Source organism: Triturus cristatus, chromosome 7 (assembly GCF_964204655.1).
Source record: "Triturus cristatus chromosome 7, aTriCri1.1, whole genome shotgun sequence".
NCBI classification, from domain to species: domain Eukaryota; kingdom Metazoa; phylum Chordata; class Amphibia; order Caudata; family Salamandridae; genus Triturus; species Triturus cristatus.
Window position 1 is genome coordinate 1728521275 of NC_140590.1, and position 21760 is coordinate 1728543034.

The 21760-nt window shown below is 42.0% G+C and overlaps 1 protein-coding gene across 3 annotated transcripts in view; it reads right to left on the minus strand.

Moving 5' to 3' along the window:
• LOC146812909 (uncharacterized) overlaps positions 1–21760 on the minus strand; it is a 1154794-nt gene that overhangs the window by 326021 nt on the left and 807013 nt on the right. For 2 of the 3 annotated variants that reach the window (XR_014966936.1, XM_085619974.1), the window contains exons 1-3: positions 16825–16958; positions 13179–13264; positions 5178–5243 (exon numbers count right to left, since the gene is read on the minus strand). The exons of the other annotated variant lie outside the window; for it this stretch is intronic. Coding sequence is in view for 1 of the 2 variants with exons in the window: in XM_085619974.1 (XP_085476100.1) it covers positions 5178–5243; positions 13179–13264; positions 16825–16873 (201 nt within the window). In the remaining variant the exon portion in view is untranslated. Of the gene's footprint in view, positions 1–5177; positions 5244–13178; positions 13265–16824; positions 16959–21760 lie in introns of those variants that run through there. 3 annotated transcript variants of the gene reach the window in all.

A 21760-nucleotide genomic window follows, 5' to 3' on the forward strand; every position in this document is an offset into this window, starting at 1 on the left:
TGGTTTTTAGAGAAACTCTCTAGAAAAACATGGATCTAGAGAATGCAGCAATCAACTTCTAGTGTGTAAAATACTGTAATATGTGTAAATAGATGTGTTTTACACTTTATGGGAAAGCCGCGATCATCGCTGCTAATGACGTCATCTTGAGGCCCTAACTAACCATGAAAACTGAAAAATTATTTCCAAGATTTTTTTTAAAGAAATTCAGTACAAAAATATGAGTTTAAACATGTCTTTTTAAAGAAGCATTTATATATAGTAATATATGCAGTGCAATGTTTCAAATGGATTTTTTTAGTTATAATTTTTGGATGTGCTGGTGGGCATTGACTGTCTGCTTTTTTGTGTGATTTTTTGACATATCTGCATTTGTAGACAAATGCCTACTCCAGGGTGCTCGGGGTGGTCCATGCAGGTGAATTCGTACCCGTCAAGGATGATGATGTCGATGTCCGTTCCAGAGTGGAGATTGGTCCAGGTTTCCGTGAAGAAGGAGATGTCTGAAGAGGTGGCATCGAGTTGGTCCCAGATTTCTGTTGCGTGTTTTGGAGGGGCCACATCTTGAGAATGATGCAGTTGAGCCATTCAGCTGCATTGTTGGATGGATGGGTGGCACGAGACGCTGGTGTACTTATGTGGCAGAAGGTGAGCTTGCAGTTTCGATAGGAGCAAGGTGCAAGAAAATTCTACAGTGCTGCTAGATGCAGGCGGTGTGGTGTCCAGGGGTGTTAGCGTTGTAGCACTGGAGTGTTCGAAAGGAAGGGTCCTTGGTGCTGGGTGCAGTCCAGGGGCAGACAAACGCAGACGGGCTTGCCTTTGGTACACCCGCTGCGCATGGCGGCATACAGCCCCCATTAAGTGGTGCTAGGGGGGACTTGACAGCTGGGAAAGGACACTGGAGGGGGCGGGGATGTGGGTTGTAAATATATTTTTAAATAATTCTTACCTCGAGGTTGGGTCCTGTGTCTTCTGTGCTCCTGCTCTCCTGAGTCTGCTTCCAGGAACAGGGAGCAGGCAGCCAGGCTCCCTCCCCTAAGTCAATAACAATGCTGCAATACAGCATTGTGTTTGTTCTTGAGCGCCGTGACAAGGGGTGTTTAGCCAGGGTCTGGAGGGGTGGGCATGTACTTCATGCAGGCTGTAATGCAGCCTTCATTGCAAACAGGGAAGTGTGCATGACTGCTTTGGGCGGCTTGAGAGGACCAACCAAACAGTCATTGCACAGTTGAGTGGGCATACCACTCCTCCCTTGACCTGCTCCGTGAGTAGAGCAGCCCCACTCACCCTCCCGCCAGCAAAGTAAATATAGCATAAGTACATCAGAAAGTTGACATCATGTTATGTTTTCTCTTCTTGCACTGCTTGAAGGCAGTGGGGTGATGCTTTTCTGCCACAGGGGAGGACCCACCACAGGGGGTGGTCACCCACAGGTGCTTGGCCTGGGGCCGATTTGACCCCCGGACCTTCTCCACTACATGTCCCACCTTCTCTTCACCTGGACATTGACATCATTACGCAATCCGCTGCACTCTCTCCAACAGCCATCAGGACTCACCCAGCAAGAGTCTCAGCCAGGTGGGATTTCACAAGCCTCGGTATAGCAGTCACCACCAAGTCCACTGGGGAACCTCCCAATGCAGGTGATGCAAGAGGGCCCCATTAGGTGTGAAATTGCAGCGCTCCTGCCACTCAATTTCGGTGCAGCTCAGTGGTCTCACCCTCTCCAGCGTCCAGCCAGTGCAACATACTCCGGCCTGTGATGCAGAGAGGCACGGGCCACCATTGGTAATCTCCTCCATGCATCCCAGTGTGGTGGTGGTGCGTGGTATGAGATGCAGACCTCCCTATGTTGGTGCTTAGGAGCACCTCTACCAATCACAGCTCAAATAGGCACCAGGTGGTCTTCTCACACAGGTCAGCAATGTGTCTCCATGACACCTGGCAGACTTCACCACCAGGTAAGGTTGATTGCCTATGCCTCAATGTCTACCATGGACTTGGACCAATTCCACTCCAGGGCCTGTTCTCATGGTACCAAGCTGCCCGGCCTCTGAGATCCTCATCGGCGTTTTTGGTGCGGATCCCAAGGATCACTAGAGTAAGGATAGGTGGCCGCGCTTTTAGCTACACGGCCGCCTCACTATGGAACTCCCTTCCTCTAGTGCTGAGGGGTAATCAAGATCTGCTTTCCTTTAAAAGGGACCTTAAGACCTATCTGTTCCCAAGGGCAATGTAAACATTCTTCCGATGGTTTAATGGGGTCTCAGCGCCAGGATACCCTTGGGGTGACAGATGCGCTTAATAAGAATTAAATACATACATACATACCGCCATAGCCCAGCAACTCCACAGCACCTCTGCATCCTACTCCAGGATCCCTGCGCAGGCACAGCGAGGCCTCCAGGCCCCAGAGACTGGCTGGCCTTTCAAGGTTTTAGATGCTATGGTGTTGCAAGGAGTGCGCAATAATAAGTCATGCATCACTGGTTTTCCCCAGCGATGCACCTCTTTCCATGATTGTAGCCCTGCATTTCCTCTTTCCCTAGGACTCTGGCTGGTAATCCTGGCTGTTGGTGGACTTTGGAGGATTGCTGATCTGTGCTGCACTTGGTCCTAGCTGCTCCATTCTGCATTCCATTGTTATTGTTTCCTATTTTTCCTTGGAGGTGGACTTATAGGCTATTTTTGCCTTTAGAAGCAAAAACAAGTCACATTGAGCTGACTAACATGAGTTTTTTTGCCGCTATTGGGCCTTTCGTCAGTTTTCACCCGCTAACATCAGAATTTGTATCGCCTTCACACTAGTGATAGCAACAGTTTTCACAGTGGCTACCTGAAACTATCTCCATTTAGCAACATATTGTAAATACATCTCTAACAGGGTGATAGTTTTTGGTGATAGGCGGCGTTAAGAAAACTTCTGCTAACTAACGTTAGCGTTAGTTAGCGGCTGTTCTTGTACAAATACCCCTGAGTTTTGTGTTTTGGTTTGTGTTTGGTATATTGAAGTAAGTGTATGTAGTTATATAGCTAGCTTAACTGCATATTTAAAACTGCAAGATAACATAAAAACTGTTTTTGTAGTATGTGTAAGTCAGGAGTAAAGTAGTTGGTATGTTGGCTAGAACAAAAATGTAAATATATTTTTTTTTACAGAACTATGAACAGTTTTAATGCCTACAAAAGCTTGGAGAAAAAAGCAACACAAGCAACTACAGTGTCTATGCAGAACCGAGACACAAAAGGGGCAAAATGTAGAATAACTGGTGAAAGAAAAAATATCAACTAGTAAGAGAAGAAAGTAATTTCTTTAAAATGTACGCAGCCATTTGCTAAGATTACAAAATAATTAAAATAAAAACCAAACTATGATAAAGAATAAGAGTGGAAAAATGGTATGGTGCAAGGACAAGAAATAATGTACCAAAGGTGGACACATCTTAACCAAGAGACAGAATCAGTTTAAGGAAATAAGAACCAGGATGTTTTGTATTGGAATGGTTGCAAATCTACTGAGAAATATGAAGAAGTTCAGTAGAAGGAGAGAGGCACTGAAGCAGAAAGAAACATTTGAGGGAGTAGTGATAAGGCCTTAGCTTTGAAGAGGAAGCTTTGTATTTGGATTATAAATAGAATGAAGACTTGTCAAAATTGTGGTGTGCATGAGAAGACACAACCAGAAGAAAAGATTAGTGAATATAAGCAACTTTTGTATAGGTTTTAGTGGAGAATTTATACATACTTCTAGTATAGAACATTTCTTTGATGAAGAAAGCTATCTCCAGGATAACACATTAGTTCATGCTATTGATAAAACAGGACAATGTTATGAAATGAATAATGGCACTCCTATAGTGAAAGAGGTGATTGTACCTAGAAATGTAACACAAGTTATTGCAGAAGAGGTACAGGGATCGCACAACCAGACCCCTATATACAAATAGATTTGTAGTACTGTTTGTAGTATTTGACAGCAGTCCATTGATATATTAAGAATATTTCTACGTATCTTTCAAAGGTGAAGTTTCAAACACAAAATAAGTACTTTACAAGTATTGGATCCTTGCAAGGTAATAAAGCATACAAATTTACAGGGACAGTATCTAGCATGTTTATCAAGGAAAGTGTGCCAAAGCACCTTTTATCTTTTCAGGATGATAGCTATACACCACTCAACAATGCAAACTTTTGTTAGGAGGCTGTACTTTGTGAAAACTCCTGCTTTATGTTTAGAAGAATTGAATAGGGCACTTTTGCATGGTAATGTGGCAGAGGTGGAAAAGGTGTGTGATGATGCCCAGTTTTGTTTCTTTGGTCCAGAACAGGGCACTAGGGAAAATGAAGAGTTGATAATAGGAGGAGCTCCAGAACAGGACACAGGTACTACAGTTGATTGTTTTGAAGATGTGATTACAAGATTTAAGACAGTGTGCTCAGAAAAAACAGAGTATGTTTTTGTATGTTGTCAAAGCACTCACTACAAGATTCAAAGACAGACTATTGACTTGTATTTAAAAAGTGAAAAAGAAGATAATGGTAACTGGCAAAAATTTGGATAGTGGGGGGAAAACAGGGAAAGTCAAAGGGTACATAGCACCTCAAGCAAAATGTCAAAGCAAAAACTGCTGTACAAGGAGCTGCTTCAGATTTAACAGAACAAGTCCTGCCACTAGCATGAATCAAAGTGATTGCTATGGCCTGGCAAAGTATAGTTGACGTGGGCACAGAAATCAACTATAACAATTTAATAGGTAGAAAGTGCTTTGTACATCAGGCCCATTGTTTTGTTATTTTGCAGAAATAAACGCATGTGCTGGGTTTATTTCTGAAGAAACATAATGCTGGGAATTTGACAAATGATGGCAGCCATCCAGATTCAGGCTTGCAAAAAGTACTTCCATCACATTAGCAGAAGGAATTTATTTGAAGAGATCTCCAGCAACATGTGGCATGAAGGGCACTCCTCTACCAGGGTGGGGGGGGGGGGTCAGCAACCTGTGCAATCCCAAATCAATCCCTTCTTTTGTTGAAAGTATAAAAAACATACATTTGTGTAAAGGCCATCCATTAATTTTATTATCCCTGCTTGATTTCTAACCGCTATGATCTGAGCCACCATTTCAAATAAAGTTAGAGACTGTAAGTAAACAGAAGTAAATAAAAATCAATCTTACTTCCTCCAAAAGTATGCAGCCGAGGTCAGCGAGAATTTTCACTAACAGTTGACGGAAACTGCCTGACTACAAAAGAGATGAAGAAACAAAGTGGTCAGAAGAATTCTCCAAACATTATATGAAACAGTTTGTTTGTTCAATGACTTTACCTTGCAACATTATTGGTACTTTTTATTCTTCATGTTTTGATAACTCTCTTTGCAAAACATTTTTATAATTTCAGAAACAGCTACTTAAAGTGTTTTTTGCTTTTGATGAGCACAGATTTTGCTGCCTGCATGTTGGTTTTGCTCCTAGTATTTGATGCCCAAGACCACCATGAATTCCTAATTTGTGTTTGAAATGTGGCTAAAGTAACGCAAATTAGCAGTATAAAGCTACTTTGGGCGACTTTCTGTTAAGGTCATTCAAATGGATGGTACATATACATTTACAATCAACCAGCCATGAGTTTTGATGCAAAAACCTATCTACTTACAGTGGTAGACTATGTTTTGAGATAAAAACGTATGCCTCTTAAGGTAAGTGTAAGGTAAGAGAAAAGTTTACTTTTCTCGATACTTTTCAAACTTTGCTTGTGTTCTGGAAAGTACTGCACAACTACAAAGAGGGAAACGTATTAAAGCATGATTTTCTTCTGAAACAATCGCCTTCCTGTACAAAACAAATGCTTCAAGGAACACGCACACTTTTTCACAATGGTGCTGGAAAGATCAAGCACTGTTTTTGCCTTTCCCATTGCCGCAACACTGGTCAGCAGCTTTATGTGCTGCTCTGTATTTTGTCAAAAATTGTGTAAATCTACCTCAAAATGAGGATCTATGTCTGAAACTGCCAGAACACTTCTGAACCTTTCTCAAAATCCATGATGTAAGAGAAGATCCTCAATGAGGAAAAGTTTACCATGACAAGGAAATCGAAACATCTTATTAATAGGAAGGTGAATTGGCCACAAACCACTTTGTATGCAGTTTTCTCTAAATAATAATCCTGAACGAGCATTTCTGTTCCCACCTATAAACAATGCAGTCAGAGATCTAGAGGCTTCGATCCCTTATTGCCGCATCCATTTCTGTAGAGTTGGGAATTAGATGGAACCCATTCAGAGACATCTCTCTGTTCTCTGGTATGATGGTCTGTGACCATGAAAAGTAAATCTGCAACGCAAGAATGTTCCTGAGATTTATTCAGCTAAATTTGAGGTTTGCAGGGGATTCTTGGTAGAAAAAATGTGTGGGGATTTTTGCAAGCCATACTTCCCTGAACTACCCTTAGTATCTGGTTTTCAGAGATTTCTGGGCTTGGTAGGTTTCCCTAGAAGGCAGCCAAACCCAGGTGAACCCCTTGCAAAACCAGGTTGCTTTGTGAAAGGCTACTTTGAAGTCTCCACAATAAGCTTTGGGCCCTTCCCTGCCATGGGCACTTAGCCCACCTACACAAATGAGGTACCATTTGTATTGGGAGATTTTGGGGAATGCCGGGTGGGCAGATGTTTGTGGATGCACACAGATCCAGAACTTTCCATACCAGAAATGTGACGAATATAAGATTTCTTTTTTGCAAAATTTGAGGTTTGCAGTAGATTCTGGGAAGAAAATGTTGGAAGGTCCATACAAGTCATACCTCCCTGGACTCCCTTGGGTATCTAGTTTTCAGAAATGTCTGGGTTTGGTAAGTTTCCCTAGATGGCCACCAAGCCCGTGGAAAAAAATCCAGGTGGCTGTGGCCCCCCTTGTAAAACCAGGGCTTTTTGTGATAGGTAATTTTGATGTCTCCTTCCCTGCCATGGGCACTTAGCCCACCCACACAAGTGAGGTGCCATTTTTATTGGGAGACTTTGGGGGAATGTGGGGTGGGTGAAAATGTAAGGATGCACGCAGATTCCAGAACGTTCCATCATAGTAATGTGAGGAAAATGTGTTATTTTTGACATAGTTTGAGGTTTGCAAGGGTTTCAGGGGAACAAAATCTAGTGAAAGTCACACAAGTCACCCCATCCTGGATTCGCCTAGGTGTCTAGTTTGCAAAAATGTATAGGTTTGCAAGGTTTCCCCCAGGTGCCGCAGCACTAGGGTACAAAGTCCGCTGTTTGGCACATTGCAAAAAAGGTTCCATTTTAAGTGGAAAAATGTGATGTGTCCATGTTGCTTTTTGGGCTGTTTCCAGCCACGGGCACTAGGTCTATCCACACAAGTGAGGTACCATTTTTATGGAGAGAATGTTGGGAATAAGGGAGGCATGGAAGTTTGTAGATCCATGCAGATTCCAGAATTCTCCATCACAGAAATATGAGGAAAATGTGTTATTTTTAACAAATTTGCACGGTATTCTGGATAACAGAACCTGGTGAGAGTCAGACAAGTCACCCCATCCTGGATTCCCATGGGTGTCTAGTCTTAAAAAATGTATAGGTTTGATAGGTTTCACTAGGTGTTGGCAGTGCTACAGTACAAAATCCACTATAAGCACATTGCAAAAAATGGGTCCGTTTTCACTGGAAAAATGTGTTTTGTACATGTTGTGTTTTGGGGCGTTTCCTGTTGCGGGCACTAGGCCTACCCATTATTGAGAGACATTGGGAAATGTTAGGTGGGTGTAAGTTTGCGAATCCTTGCAGATTCCAGAACTTTCTATCACAGAAATATGAGGAAAATGTGTGTTCTTTTCACAAAGTTTTAGGTTTGTAAGGAATTTTGGTTAACAGAACCTGCTAAAAGCCATGTACATCACCCCATCAGTTTTTCTCCTGGGTGTCAAGTTTTTAAAAATGTAAAGGTTTGATAGTTTTTTCTAGGTGCCGGCTGAGCTAGGGTTCATAATCCCCAGCTAGGTACATTGCAAAAAAGGGTTGGTTTTCAGTGGAAAAATGTGATATGTATATGTTGCATTTTGGGCCGTTTCCTGCCACGGGCTCTAGGCTTACCCACACAAGTGAGGTACCAATTTTATCGGGAGACTGTGAGTAATGTGGGGTGTGTGGAAGTTTCCAGATCCATGCTGATTCCAGAACTTTCTCTCACAGAAAACTGTGTTTTTGTTTTTAAAAAGTTTGAGATTTGCAGGGGATTAGAGAAATTCAAGTCACCCCATATTGGATTTCCCTGGGTGGCTAGTTTAAAAAAATATAAAGGTTTGCTTGGTTTCCCTAGGTGCTGGCTGAGTTAGGCTTCAAAATCCACAGCTATCACATAGCCAAAAAAGAGTCAGTATTCACTGGAAATATGTAATGTGTCCACGTTGCATTTTGGGCTGTTTCCTGCCGAGGGCACCATGCCTACCCACTCAAGTGAGCTCCCATTTTTATTGAGAGAGTTTGGGGAATGTGAGGTGTATGGAATTTTGTGGATCCATGCAGATTTCAGAACTTTCCATCACAGAAATGTGAAGAAAATGTGTTATATTTGACAAAGTTTGAGCTCTGAAAGGGATTCTGGGTATTATAACCTGGTGAGAGCCACAAAAGTCAAACCATCCTGGGTACCTCCTAGTGTCTAGTTTAAAAAAATGTACAGGGTTTTCCTAGGTCCCGGCAGCGCTAGGGTACACATTTCACAGATAACAGAGCTTGAGAAATTCTAATACATTTTGGAATTTCAGTTTTTCTGGCAATATGTTAAGTGACATATCTTGTTTTTCGTTGCTTAGGTTTTGTAGATGGGATGTTCAATTTGAATCCTAAAACCAGCTCTCAGAAAAAGGAAACAGATTTCACAAAATGTGCAAGAATTGCTGGGGGCATCAATGAGTTGGTGCTGTCATCAGAATGCCTACCAGAAATGAAGTCCAGCTGGTTCCCACTCTGTGCTAGAAATGAAACAGTTTTCATTTGTGTATGTAGGTGAGATAAGAAATGCAAACTATGCTCCTGTATATTGTTATCCAGGTTGCATCTTGTTCCTGTATTTCCACGGTAAACAGGCATTGCTTGTCATTGTCACGTGAACTGCATTTTTGCTAAGTTGCAATAGCCCCAGAGAACTTGTCTGACGTCCTTGAAGGCAACGCACTGGATTCCCTTCCAGGCCATTCATTTCAGGATGCAGCACATATAGACAAGCAGTGGGAAGGTTTCTAGGGGCCCTAATGAAAGTAAGAAAATGGCACCCCTCTTCCCTGGCTTTTTAGTAAGAATTGAGATGCCCATGTCATTAATTGGGGTAGCTCGAGCCCATCAAATCTAAAGGCCCTGGTTCAACTGCATAAGCTGCACTATTGATACCTACACAACTGTGGACAAGGGTATACACCACAGCACATCGCTTCCTACTTCTCTTATTAAATAACTATTTCACATTGCCACTACATAGCTTTGTAAAGAATGCAAGGCCTGATTCACAAAGTTAAACTTACACTCTTGTGTAAGTTTAAGTTTGTTTCAAATTCACAAAACTATATTTTAGTCATACGTTTATGAATGCAGAGATTCCACATTCGGGGCGGAGAACTCCTCACAGAAAAAGATAAGACACAACTTTTATTTTATGTGCTTAGTTCTCTGCCCTGACTGTGGAACCCCACCACGTGTAAACTTATGAATAAAATGCATTTTTATGAACTTCAAACAAGCGTAAAGTTACACAAGATGTTTAAGTTTACTTTTGTGAATCAGGACCAAGGTATACAGACCCTTACATACTACACTCTCTAAGGTAATGTAAATACATTACATCCAAAGTAAAAATAGGAAGCAAGTGTGGACCAAAAGCTGTGATGAGGAAGCCAAATGGGCAGCAGCAACGCCCTTGAATAAGGCTCCCAAAGTAAAACAGATGTAAATGGGTCGAAAGAAAACTGTCATTTACATTGTGCTGATGATATATTAAAGAAGAACACACAAGGCATCCTCATGGCATCCATGGTTTCAGCTGTGAGGGAACTGATGTGTGGGAAGGAGGGTGGGCATCTCTATTGTCAGACAGTATGCTTGCATCTATGTTCTGTGCACATGGAATATTCCTCTGCAAAAGGGAACATCATGCAGGCTCAGGAACACAGGATCTAAATCCATGTTTTACCCCCAAACAGTTTGTATACCAAGCACAAATCTGCATATATTTGCCACATGTGGGGCAGGTGGTATATAGGTGCAGAACCTTTGGGGAAATATTTGGGTCAGTGGTGGCAGGTGGGTAGATGGGAGGATGGAGAGCAGGATAGGAGTCATCTTGGGGGAGATTTGTCTGCACTGCCCATCCTGTCCTGCCTTCGAATGGGAGCCTTGTTAGCATCAGCTTTCTGTTTGCAGCACTCGGCTGTTCCTGCAGACTGGGGAGGGTGGCATAGGCACAGCATGCAGGGTGTAGATAGTCTTCTGTCAGCCTTGGGCTCTGCCACTGCACGAGGCACATGGGAGGGAAGACATTGTTCATCCCTGGGCTTTGGCAGTACCTGGGAATGTTGCTGCAGGAGATGGAGGGTGGGGTGCGGGGGATATATGAGGGAAAGGAGCATAGGTGTTGATTTAGGGATAGCAGAAGTGACATCACATCCCCTTTGCTCTTAATGAAATCACAGGAATTGACATTATATGACCCTTGACCCTGATTATTTCCAGGAAGACATGTCATGTGATACTAACATCACAACACGTGACATCATGGAAGTGCCATTATAACTGGATAATTAGTTTAACAGAATAACGATAAATGTCTATTTTAGATACCACCTATATTTATGGTGCTGGTGGCTTGATCTATCGTTGAAAGTTCTGGGGCGTGATACTAGCCCTAACTTAGAGCGAGCGAGAAAAGTGAATAATGCAGACCGTTTCTAGTAGGCTTCTCCCTCTTAGAACATTTTGAAAAGTATAGGTGTAACCATGCTTTTAAAAAAACTATTTCCACATAAGTTTGCTAAAATGCCATAGGTGCAGAAAGAGCCCATGCAAAATATTCAAATTCTTTCATGGTGGGCAAATCCCAATTATAGTATGGGTGCACCCTATAAGTAAAAAATGACCTCCATTGTGCCCCGGCCAGCATTTTGTCATAGATGCCCCATATTCAATGACTACCCCCCTTATATAAAAAATAACATAAAATATGCCAGTGCTAAAATTAAGTAATGTATGCCGTCCAAATACCATAGATAACTCTTATGTAAAAAATGTCCTCAGTATGTCAGAACCAGCTTTTGTCATCCTTCCATATGTCAGGTTGTCCACCATTATGCCAAATGTCCCCTCAGTGTGCTAGTACCAGCACTATGCAACTGGTGTACATATGCCGAGCATTTCCTCAAGTATGCTAGTACTTTTCAATGGATGCCCTCTGTGCCATTAATTATTTCTAGTACCAGCAAATTTTCCATTGGTGCCCTTTATACCAAGAATTACCCCCACAGTGTGCCAGTGGAAGTATTTTGTCAAGGGTGTCTGCCACGCTACGAATTGCTGAGAGTGTGCCAGTAACAGTATATTGCCTTGGGGGTTTCTATGAGATATAAAAAATATCTTCTGTATGTATTGTCTCCCACACTCATTCACACGTTCATACCCATTCTCTCACTTACACTCATTCATCCTCACTCACCCTCTCTTACACTCCTTTACCCTCATTTTTATTCATGCTCACTCACTTGTATTACATTTTAATCTCACTCTTTCACTCTCACTCATACAGTCAGGGGCAGGTTTATGATCTTTTGTGTCAGTATTGTGACACAAACATAGAACAAATTGTTGGGGAGGATTCATCATCCAACAGAAATCTGGATTTGTGATGGGTAATATCCCAAAGTAACACAATGTTACGCTTCTTTGCATTATTTCGCATCAAGAGGGCATTAAAATAGGTTTGACACAAACCCTTATCTATAAACAGACAGGAACGTGCACCAAACACGTATTCCTCCTTGAGGCAGTTTTAAGAAGGAGAAATATTTTCTTTTCTCCGCGTTTCTCCAACTTTGCATATGTGCTACACTGTACAGCATACATACAAAGTGTGACAAGCCTTAAAGCATAGTTTTGAACTGGAAGGGACACCTTTCAGTATAAAACCTATGTTTCAGAGAACACACACTCATGCACTTTGGGGCAAGGGTGTGTGTGTTGGAGAGTAAAAAGGCACCATATCTTAATAGATAGGGCACAATTTTTCTCTCACCCTTTGACACAAGGCATCCAGAAACTCTGGTGCAGAGTTGCCTTTTGTCAAAGAATAGTAAATCTGGGCATCAGTCTCACCTAATCAATGATTTTCACTCATTTTTACTCACACTCACATGCTTACACATACACACGCACTCTCACACAAACTATCTCCCTTAAGAATACTCTCACTCGCAAGCACTCACACAAAAAACATTTAAAACCATTTTGTACTTCCCACAGCTACCACCAAAGGTCCAGAGTGTGCACCATTTTTTATTAAACTAATAGTGAATAATAGAATATTATTAACTATTAATGGACAGAAAATAAGGAATGTAGGATTTCTTGCCACTGACTTTGTCACGTCTGAGGCCAGGGGTCACAAAGACAGTGCCAGGAGTCGCAAGTGGCAAGCCAGGAGTTGCAGCTGCTACCCATGGTGACCCCTAAACGACATCTATTGTGAGGAGGCAGGAGGGAGCATGACTAGTTCCCGTGCTGTTGCAGTAGATTTGTGAACTTTTTTTTTGCTATTGCTAGCAGACAGAGACCTGCCACGTCTCTCTTCTCCAGGTGCCTCCTGTCTTATTTTTAACTCACCCTGAGTTTGCAAATAGAGGATTACTAGGTCCCGTATTTGTGGCACCAGTAATTACCCAGTCCAAACTACTAGAATACTCATACGGCCCAGAGCAGTATAGCACCCCCCCCCCCCCAAAGGATATTCCTCCAGTACACCTGTTGTGAAGGCCAATCAGGTACTTATCCCCGCACCCATCCCCAAACACTTGCAGGAATACTGCAGGTTGTCAAAAAAGTATTAAATATTTAATTTCCAAAAATGTAGGTCATCAGTTTAAAAGTAGAAGAATGTTCTTAAAATAAAATTTTAATTTAAAAATTCATACCAATGTATCCACATATTTATTGATTTCACCGGTGATGTTCCCGACAACAGGTATACCCGGACCACCAAGTAATGCAGAAGACACATCTAGAACAACAGAGATGGAAAACACATAATCAGCGCGATCACCAACAGAAATCCGTTTTACAAATAACAATGAAGAATGCGTTTCCTTCTGTGGTTTCTTCTTTCTCACCTGTAATTACCACATGTCTTATTCGAGGTGCCAAAATGACTGCAATGTATCACGAGTGAGAATGGGTTTTACATGTGGGGCCCTGTGTTGAAGTGCTGTGTATTTTGCATAAGTGGCGGCTCTGTGGGGCTGCTGTACATGGGTCTGGTTGTTCGATGTGTGTGTCCACCTTGCATGCAATGCTTCTAAAGGGTGGCCAGTGCATGAAAGGTTTTAGAAGATTTTAGGGCAGGGATTACGAAGGTGGGGGGGGGGGACAAATGTATTTGTCACATTGGGCACCGTCATTCCATGTAAAATGTTTTTAATGTAAAGGAGGCTTGAAATATTAATCTGCGTTTCACTAAATTTGCTGTTTATTATGCAGCCCACACCATTGGATGATTTTGAAATAATCAAAAATGGAGCATTAAAATGATTAATACTTAGATGGGGCAACTCACAATTGCGTAAAAACAGATAATGTACTATGGGAGAATAAATTAGGGAAAATATCAAACTTGCCATTTCGTCTTTGGGCGATTGGATTTGTGCTTGAGGAGACGGGCTAGAAAGGCGCCCCCTGCTGGGGCTGCTTTGCTTGAGCGATTAACGATGGAGGTGAGGAGGAGGAGGAGCCGTGGCAAAAAAAGTGTCCCAAAGTTGTCCAATAGGAGAGCGACAGTACACAGTTATCATTGAAGGACGTGCCTCAAGGATGGTCAAAAATACTCGGATCAATAAAATACCTATAGTAGTAATTGCATGCCTTGGCACCCCAAACTAAACGAGGTGTGTAATGCGTCCCACCCTACATAGCACATGCTACATGCTACATGGGCTAAACACTATTGTTGCTAGTGGCAAACCCAGGAACCGGAGTTTTCATGTTTGTGTTATCTTGTGCCTGACGCTGATAGATTGGCATTGCTCTTAAATTCTGGCCGCCTAACATACTTCAACCACACCTAAGGAAGTTGTAACGAAAATGCTTTCTGTTTGTTACTCTGACGAGCCGTCATCAACTATTTTACGGCTGTCGAAAGAAAAATAAATTGCAATGTATCTGCGTGTTTTTATGGGAGCAATCACATTTGTTTGTTGTGTGTTTTTATCAGTCAATTGCAGCTCCTGCTTAATGACGTAACTGGTTGCACGTTCTGCAATATGATCCTCCTTTTTTTCTTCTAATATTTAACTTTCCATTCAAGGCAAACCTATTGTTACTAATTTGCATATTCACTTGTATACCATTACATTTTCCATCAGGCCCCATATGTGTCCTCTCCAGCACTTTAACCATCTCTAAAGGTACCTCAAAAAAGTCTTCCTATCGGCTCAACCAGTACCTCATTTTTGGCCTCCATGAGAACCTAGGATGCAGCTACCGAGATACCTCCTCTAGAGCAATCCCTCTGTTCTATTCATTGTCTTTCATTTTAAACCTGTTAGCTGGCCTCAGACATAGGGGCTTATTCATGAGCCTTTGTGTCGCTTTTGCGCCACTGGTGCATCACTTTTTGTGACGCACTAGTGGCGGAAAAAGTGAGCCTTGTTGCACCATATTTACAAAGTGATGTATCTACCTAGATGCGTCACTTTGTAAACCCCTGCGTCACATTATACCTGCGCCAGGTATAATGTATTCAGGTGGGGCGTTCCCACATAAGTAAGCCCCGTAGAAGTGACGCAGTGACATTGCACTGCGCCACTTATAGGATGCAAATGCGTCAATATCTTACGCCTGCCTCATGGCAGGCGTAAGACTGATGCAGGCCCTTTCACATGGGGCTTGCCCCATGTGAAAGGACACATTGCTGGAGTTGCGTCACTTTTGTGACACACTCCAGCTATGCGTCACTTTTGCGCCTACAGATACGTCAGAAATACTGACGTATCTGTAACTCCTTGCAACATGATGCGTCATACTGTAAATATGACGCACCCAGCACGTCGCAAGGAGGGCGCACTGAGAAGTGACGCATCGCTGCTTTCACGCAGAGATGCGTCACTTCTCATAAATGAGGCCCATCGTTTTGGTGACTGCAAGGAATAGACTGCCAACTTGCCTCACGATTTCTATTTGTTTGGGCTTGTGGGAAGCTGTCTTGCTTGCATTTTTGCTTATTTGTTAAATGAAGCGTATTGTATGTTTTCTTGGCGACTCTTGAGTACAATCGGTTTGCTGGAAAGTCCTTTAGCAATCAATGTATCTCTGGATCATAAAAAGTGTAATCTTTGTAGTGTGTGCTTGGCAAACGCCTAAATGAGTGATTCAGAGGACTGATTCCAGAGTGTATTTTGAAACTAGATTTAGAATACTGTCATCAATTATGTTTACCAAACTGTTAAAAAAAAATCACTTGAGAATGTTCAGCAAACGTATAAAGTAAGAGAGGGTTTAAATAACAATGCACTTTCACAATCCCCATCCTAACTCTCACCCTCCTGCCACACTCCCCTATCAGTTATGAGAATGTAAAGTCCAGAGGGTATGGAAAATTAAACACGAAAACTCCAACATGTAAAGAAAGATATAAGAGAAGAAACTAACGAGCTTCCTATTTACTTTAAAAATAAAGCCATCAAGCAAACATGGTAAGTCTTCATATGTTTGTTGGGAAAAAATAAAGGAAGAAGGATCGGATTTATTGATCATTATAAATAAGAATATAAGAAGCAGTGGCTTAATATGATACGAAGGAGAAGTAAAAGTAAACCTTGGATGATCCGATGTAATCATTACACTGTAATTACTGGAGTAACCACCCTTGTGAGGGAGTTGAAAGCCGTTGCCACAACACGGGACACCAGTTACTCACAAAGTATAATTTTAAGGTGAAAAGCGCCTGTGTCAGTACAAGTTGCTTCAACGCTCTTGTAGCAGTAATACTCTGTGTGTCACAGAAGTGACATTTAGGAGCTGGAGGCTATAAGGAAAGTAATGTGTAAAAAAACAACTACAAAAAACGTGTGTAATTGGGTTAGACAGGAGGACCGGCTAGTCTTTCAGAAACGGAGCATTCCTCTCAGGAGCGGCCTCTGCACTAAGAAGTAACAGACGACCTGGTTTCGGCCCCACAGCAGAGGTATAATAGCCGCCCCAAACAAAAGGCACCTCAAACAGTGTCCGCAAAGAGTGTGATGCGAGTCTAAGGCTTCCAATGAGGCGAATGAAGTAGTATTACAGTCCTACTTGAAATACTCGGTGTACTTCCAACAATGAGTCAGTTCTGAGCTGAAGTTGGACCTCTAAGGGTGGTATTCAGTTATAGTGCTGCATAGACTGCTCCAAGCAGACATTGTATATATTATTCTAACTGCGGGGCTCTCGATGGCCCACGCTTTCTCGGATATTATTGAGTCCTGGAGGTGTGCTTAAGAATTTTATAGAAGTTATTTTTTTTAAATACAGTTCCATTCAAACCCACATTTTCTCACCCCACTCCCTGAGCATAGAATGGACACTTACCAAGGGGGCAGCTGACTGCCACCAACAGAAAAGCGAGAGCGATCTTCATGGCTGAGAGATGGCTGGGTATCGAGATGTGATCTGGAGCACACAAGGTTCAATCTCAAGGTGTCTCTGTCAGCCCAGAGCTCCTATCCTAATACTGGAAGCGACCAGTCAGATCCTGCCAGCAGGTCTGATGTCAGGCCACGTGACAATTGTACCAGTTTGATTCTTGGCCGTGGGATCAATCAATGTTGACTCAACAGGTGCCAGTTTCTCTCCACCTTCATTCTCATGTTCCATCCAAAGGGAGGAGGTAAAAACTCTAATTGTCAGCTCTCTATTTTTTGTTCTAAAGAACAGGACACATAAGCCTAGGCGGACATTTATATTTACACCAACAAACGATCTCCTTTGCATGTTGTTTAATTTTCTTCTTTTCAATTTTCTTTATATCATCATTTCAGTGGGAAGGATGATGCATAACCATGGTTTACAGGGCTAAACAGATCCGGTGATTACTTGCCTTGTGAGGGTGTATGTGCACTCATAACAAACCTTTGATGACAATGCGTTTCAACCTTCTAGGTGTGCCTGACATTTACTTGATGAAGGTTTTCTTCAGGGCTTACTGGCTTTTATGGAGGACACTACATATAAAACAAAAATCAAGAAATGTGTGTCACATTTTGAAAATGAGTGGGAAACCTCTTAATTGTGTGCATCTCAGAATTCAGACAGGTAGTCCTAGAAGTTCACATTCCTTTTGGTCTGGGATCATATAGGTCAACACTCAATGGTAATCTCCCCTGTGGAGATAGTTACATTCTGAGTTGTTTGATGGGTACTCCACCTTTAAAGAACAGCTTCTACAGAGATGAGAAAGGAGGAAAGAACAGGTGGGCACATAGTTCATTTGTGACCTTTGTTCTAGTGTGGTGAATAAACTCAGAGGTGGTCAAGAGTATCTTACTTCCTTGACAAAGTGGCTTAGCTTGTTCTTAAAAAATGCTTTTATATTGAGCCCTGGTGTAGAGGCTCCCCTTTCAAATGTTTCCTGGTTACAGCCTCTACAATGATATAATGCATAATATTGCATGCTAGTTGGAGCCAGGGGTGATGCCACACATAAAGATATGTAAATCTTTTCTGTCCTACCATATTTTATCACCTGAGGCTATTGCTGTACACGTTCCTGGTTCTTTAAATGCAGCGCTCTGAACTCAGCCTTTGCACATGACGTGGAGACAAAAACAAACATAAGGGAAAATTATCAGCTGATTGCTCTGTCTGTAAAGAAAGGGCACTTAAGTGCACTGTTTTTTCAGGATTATACCTTAGACAGAACATTTTTTCTCCTATCTGTGTTGCCAAAACATTTCTGGTTCTCAAGCCACTTGTAATCGAATCCCTGCTGCATTTGAACCCCTTATGGCTGGACATGATGCAGCGGTCACACTGGCTACTTAGGAGAAGTAGCGCTCCATGTCCCTGGTGAATGGAGCCCTGTGTTCGCTAAGCTTTGTGTTTTGAAAAATGTTGAGGTTGTAGTTTTTAACTAGTGGGGTGTAGAAAGCTGGACACCTTTGCAGATGTCCCCCTCTGATTGCCCCTATATGAACTGCTAGATGCTGGATTTGGATTCTGACAGTGTCAAAGTGCTGCGAACCAGTCTCCAGTGCCAGTGTTATTGCCATTAAAAATTAAATGTCTAATTGTAACCCAATTGGCAAGAACATTAGCACCCTTGTAAGTCCCTGGCAAATGGTACCTGTGGTAGCCAGTGCATGAGTACTAAAGAGGCTCCCTATGGGCTTCAGCATGTCTTATGCCACCCACAGGGATCCCCACAAAACCTACATGAAAACTACCATTGCAGGATGCATGAAAGGGTGCAACCACTTCTGAAAACACAACATTGCACACTGCCTGTGTGCAATGCCTTTACACTGCATGAACTATATGTAAGTCACCCCTACAGCAGGACTTAAGAGCCCTAAGGCAGGGTGCATTACAGGTTATGTGAGGACATATCTGCATGAGCAGATATGCCACTGTAATGTCTAGTTATATTACTAGGTGTTGCTAGTGAAGAGGAAAGCCATATTAAGGTGTGTATCAGATACTGGTAATTACCAGTTTCCCAGCTACACGTTGGCTTCACTGAAACCTATGGTGTTTGTTATCAACCTTGAAATCGAGGAGAGGAGAGTCTTGAATCTAAAGGGATGGAGCACCCAATAACTGTAAAGATAAAAAATATGTTCCCTTTGGATGCGATCCGATATCACACAATTCACACCCGATATAACAATATTCATACCTCACTTACCAATTTGTTCAGAATGAATTAAGGCATTTATAAGTCTACACATTTAAAAAATATATATATGTATATTTTAATCAATATAAAACTGTACAGGTTTTCTTTCAACACCGATAATTAATAACATTAAAAACACATAGATTCATATACATAATCAACAACAATATTCCTAATTAAAAATGTCTAGAAAAGAGAATATATGAAGACAATCCACTATGTCTTTTTTAACTATTAATTTGGATGTATGCATAGACAGCACAAAGCATGGGTCTTAATTCCCTGTCTCTAACTCGCTGCTGGCTCGTCCAAATTTAACAACTCACATAATCTGGGCATTGACGCGTTTCAGAGGCACATTCACAATAGGACCACCTTCTTCAGGACATAGATTTAATCTCCTTTTAAAACAATCCTATAGCAACATAGCACACGTAACACACGTAACAAGTGTTTTTAATGATATTATTAATTATGGGTTTCAAAAGAAAACCTGTACGGTTTTACATTGATTAAAATACATATATATTTTTTAAATAATTCGTAGACTTATAAGTGCCTTAATTCATTCTGAACAAATAGGTAAGTGAGGTATGAGTGAGGTGTGAATATTGTTATATCGGGTGTGAATAGTGTGTTATAGGATCGCATCCAAAGGGAACATGTTTCTTATCAACTACCTTGTCTTAATAAATTCATACTGATGCCAATAGTGGATTTATCAAAACATGTATGAGGGAGCACCTTGAAGGTGCCCCCTGAAACCTTCCAACCTCTTAGTGCGCTGGCTGACTGGTATCTTCCAGCCTGCCAGGCCAGTCATACCCCTAATGTGAGCTGCCTGATGTGCCCCATGAAATAAGGGTTCTACCAGCTTGATGTTGGTGGAATTAGGAGATCTGGGCCAGGATTATGGCATATTGACTCCAAGGGCAAGTCCCTGCACTCCCCTTAATGATCCTAAATACAGTATTTAGGTGGCACCTTGACACCAGGACATTAGATTCATCTGACGGAAGAAATAAGAGGACAAAGAAGAGACAAAAAAGTGAGAACTGCAGACTACTGGTGGACTTTGGTGCCTAATCCTGTCTGCCTACCTGCTTCTGTTCCTATAATTGCAACAAGCTGACTCTTCCTGCATTTGTGCTTCCTCCAACAGACTCAGAGGGCCTCCAGCACTTTGCCAAGCTGCAGGAAACAATTGCAATATCCGGTTCACCGTTCTGCTTATCATTGAGTTCACTGACACAGTAGCTGTGCAGGTAGAGGTCATCGTGCTCCAACAAGATAGGTCCATCTCCCCACCAAGGGAGAAGATGCCAAGAATATCGGAGCCACTCTGCAGCAATACCTGGGGTTCCGGCCCCTTGCAGCAACCAAAGCTTGTTTGAATGCAATCTGGACACCAAAATCGAAAAGACTGAGCAGCCGATGAGGGACATCAGCATCATAGAGGCTCGAACCAAGAGTAGTCCAGTTTTCCTGTTTTCTCTTCCTTTGCAGGTCTAACCAAGAATAGTGGATGCCTTTGACACAAGGCCACAAGACAACTTACACCCTCCTCATCTGAGCTCCCCTGCCCGGGTCCATGACAACCAACAGTGCTCCCCTGCTTCCTGGACCCAACAAACAGAGCCCCCCCCCATTTGGAGCACACTGACTTGTCCCCAAGTCCCCCTCTGCAGCCTGTTTCTAGGTGCCCCCTTCTTTCTTACAGTGTAGTGTGCAAGGCTACCAACCCATCCAGAACTTCTGCACTCAGGTTCTCCATGGCAGGTAAACTTGAAATACTGGTGGTACATTTTACCTTGGCCCCCTACACCCTTAACTCCACTTACTCTGTGTGTGTTCAGCAGTTGCATTAGAACTACCCTCTGATAAGTCTAAACTGCTTGCCCACACTACCACAAAAGTGAGCTTTTGGGATTATTAATGTAAACCTTGTAAGCCATTAAGGGTCATCTGTACTTTCTACATACCTCCTTTTGGTATGCTACATAAAAAGCCAGCTTTTATCAGCTGGCATCTTTGACAAATGCAAGTTTTTCGCTCAAGGATTTATACTTATCCCCTTAGCTTCCCACCCACTGTTGAGCCCTTTTTTGGCAATTTGGGGTAGTTCTTACTTCCATAACCTTTCCACATACGCTTTCCATGCCAAATTAGTGTTCTTTTTTCCAACACCCTGGGGATTCTAAAGGTACTCAGGGTTTGTCTGAGAGAAAAGGCAATGTAATGAAAAATATTGAGTTTATTGAAAAAAATAGGAAAAAGTGTTCCAGATAAAGCATTTTTAAGAGGTAGTATATTTTCTCATTTTTTGCAGCTCTCAATCCACTTCCACTTTGCTGTAGAAACTAGTGTGAAATCCATGAGTGATCTAGACAAACTATATATTTTGCAAAAGTAGACAAAATACCCAATCCATCAAGGTGTCATATGTGTAGATCCCTTAAGGTTTTCTAAGGAAATGAATAGTTTAAATGAAGAAATATTGAACATGAGAAGGAAAAAAAGGTACTTGTTATAACATTTTCGTCTGTAACATTTGTAACAATGGGTAATTTGCAAAATCTATATACCATTTTTTCCCCAAGTCTCTTCAATTTTGGGGGGATATGTAGTGTT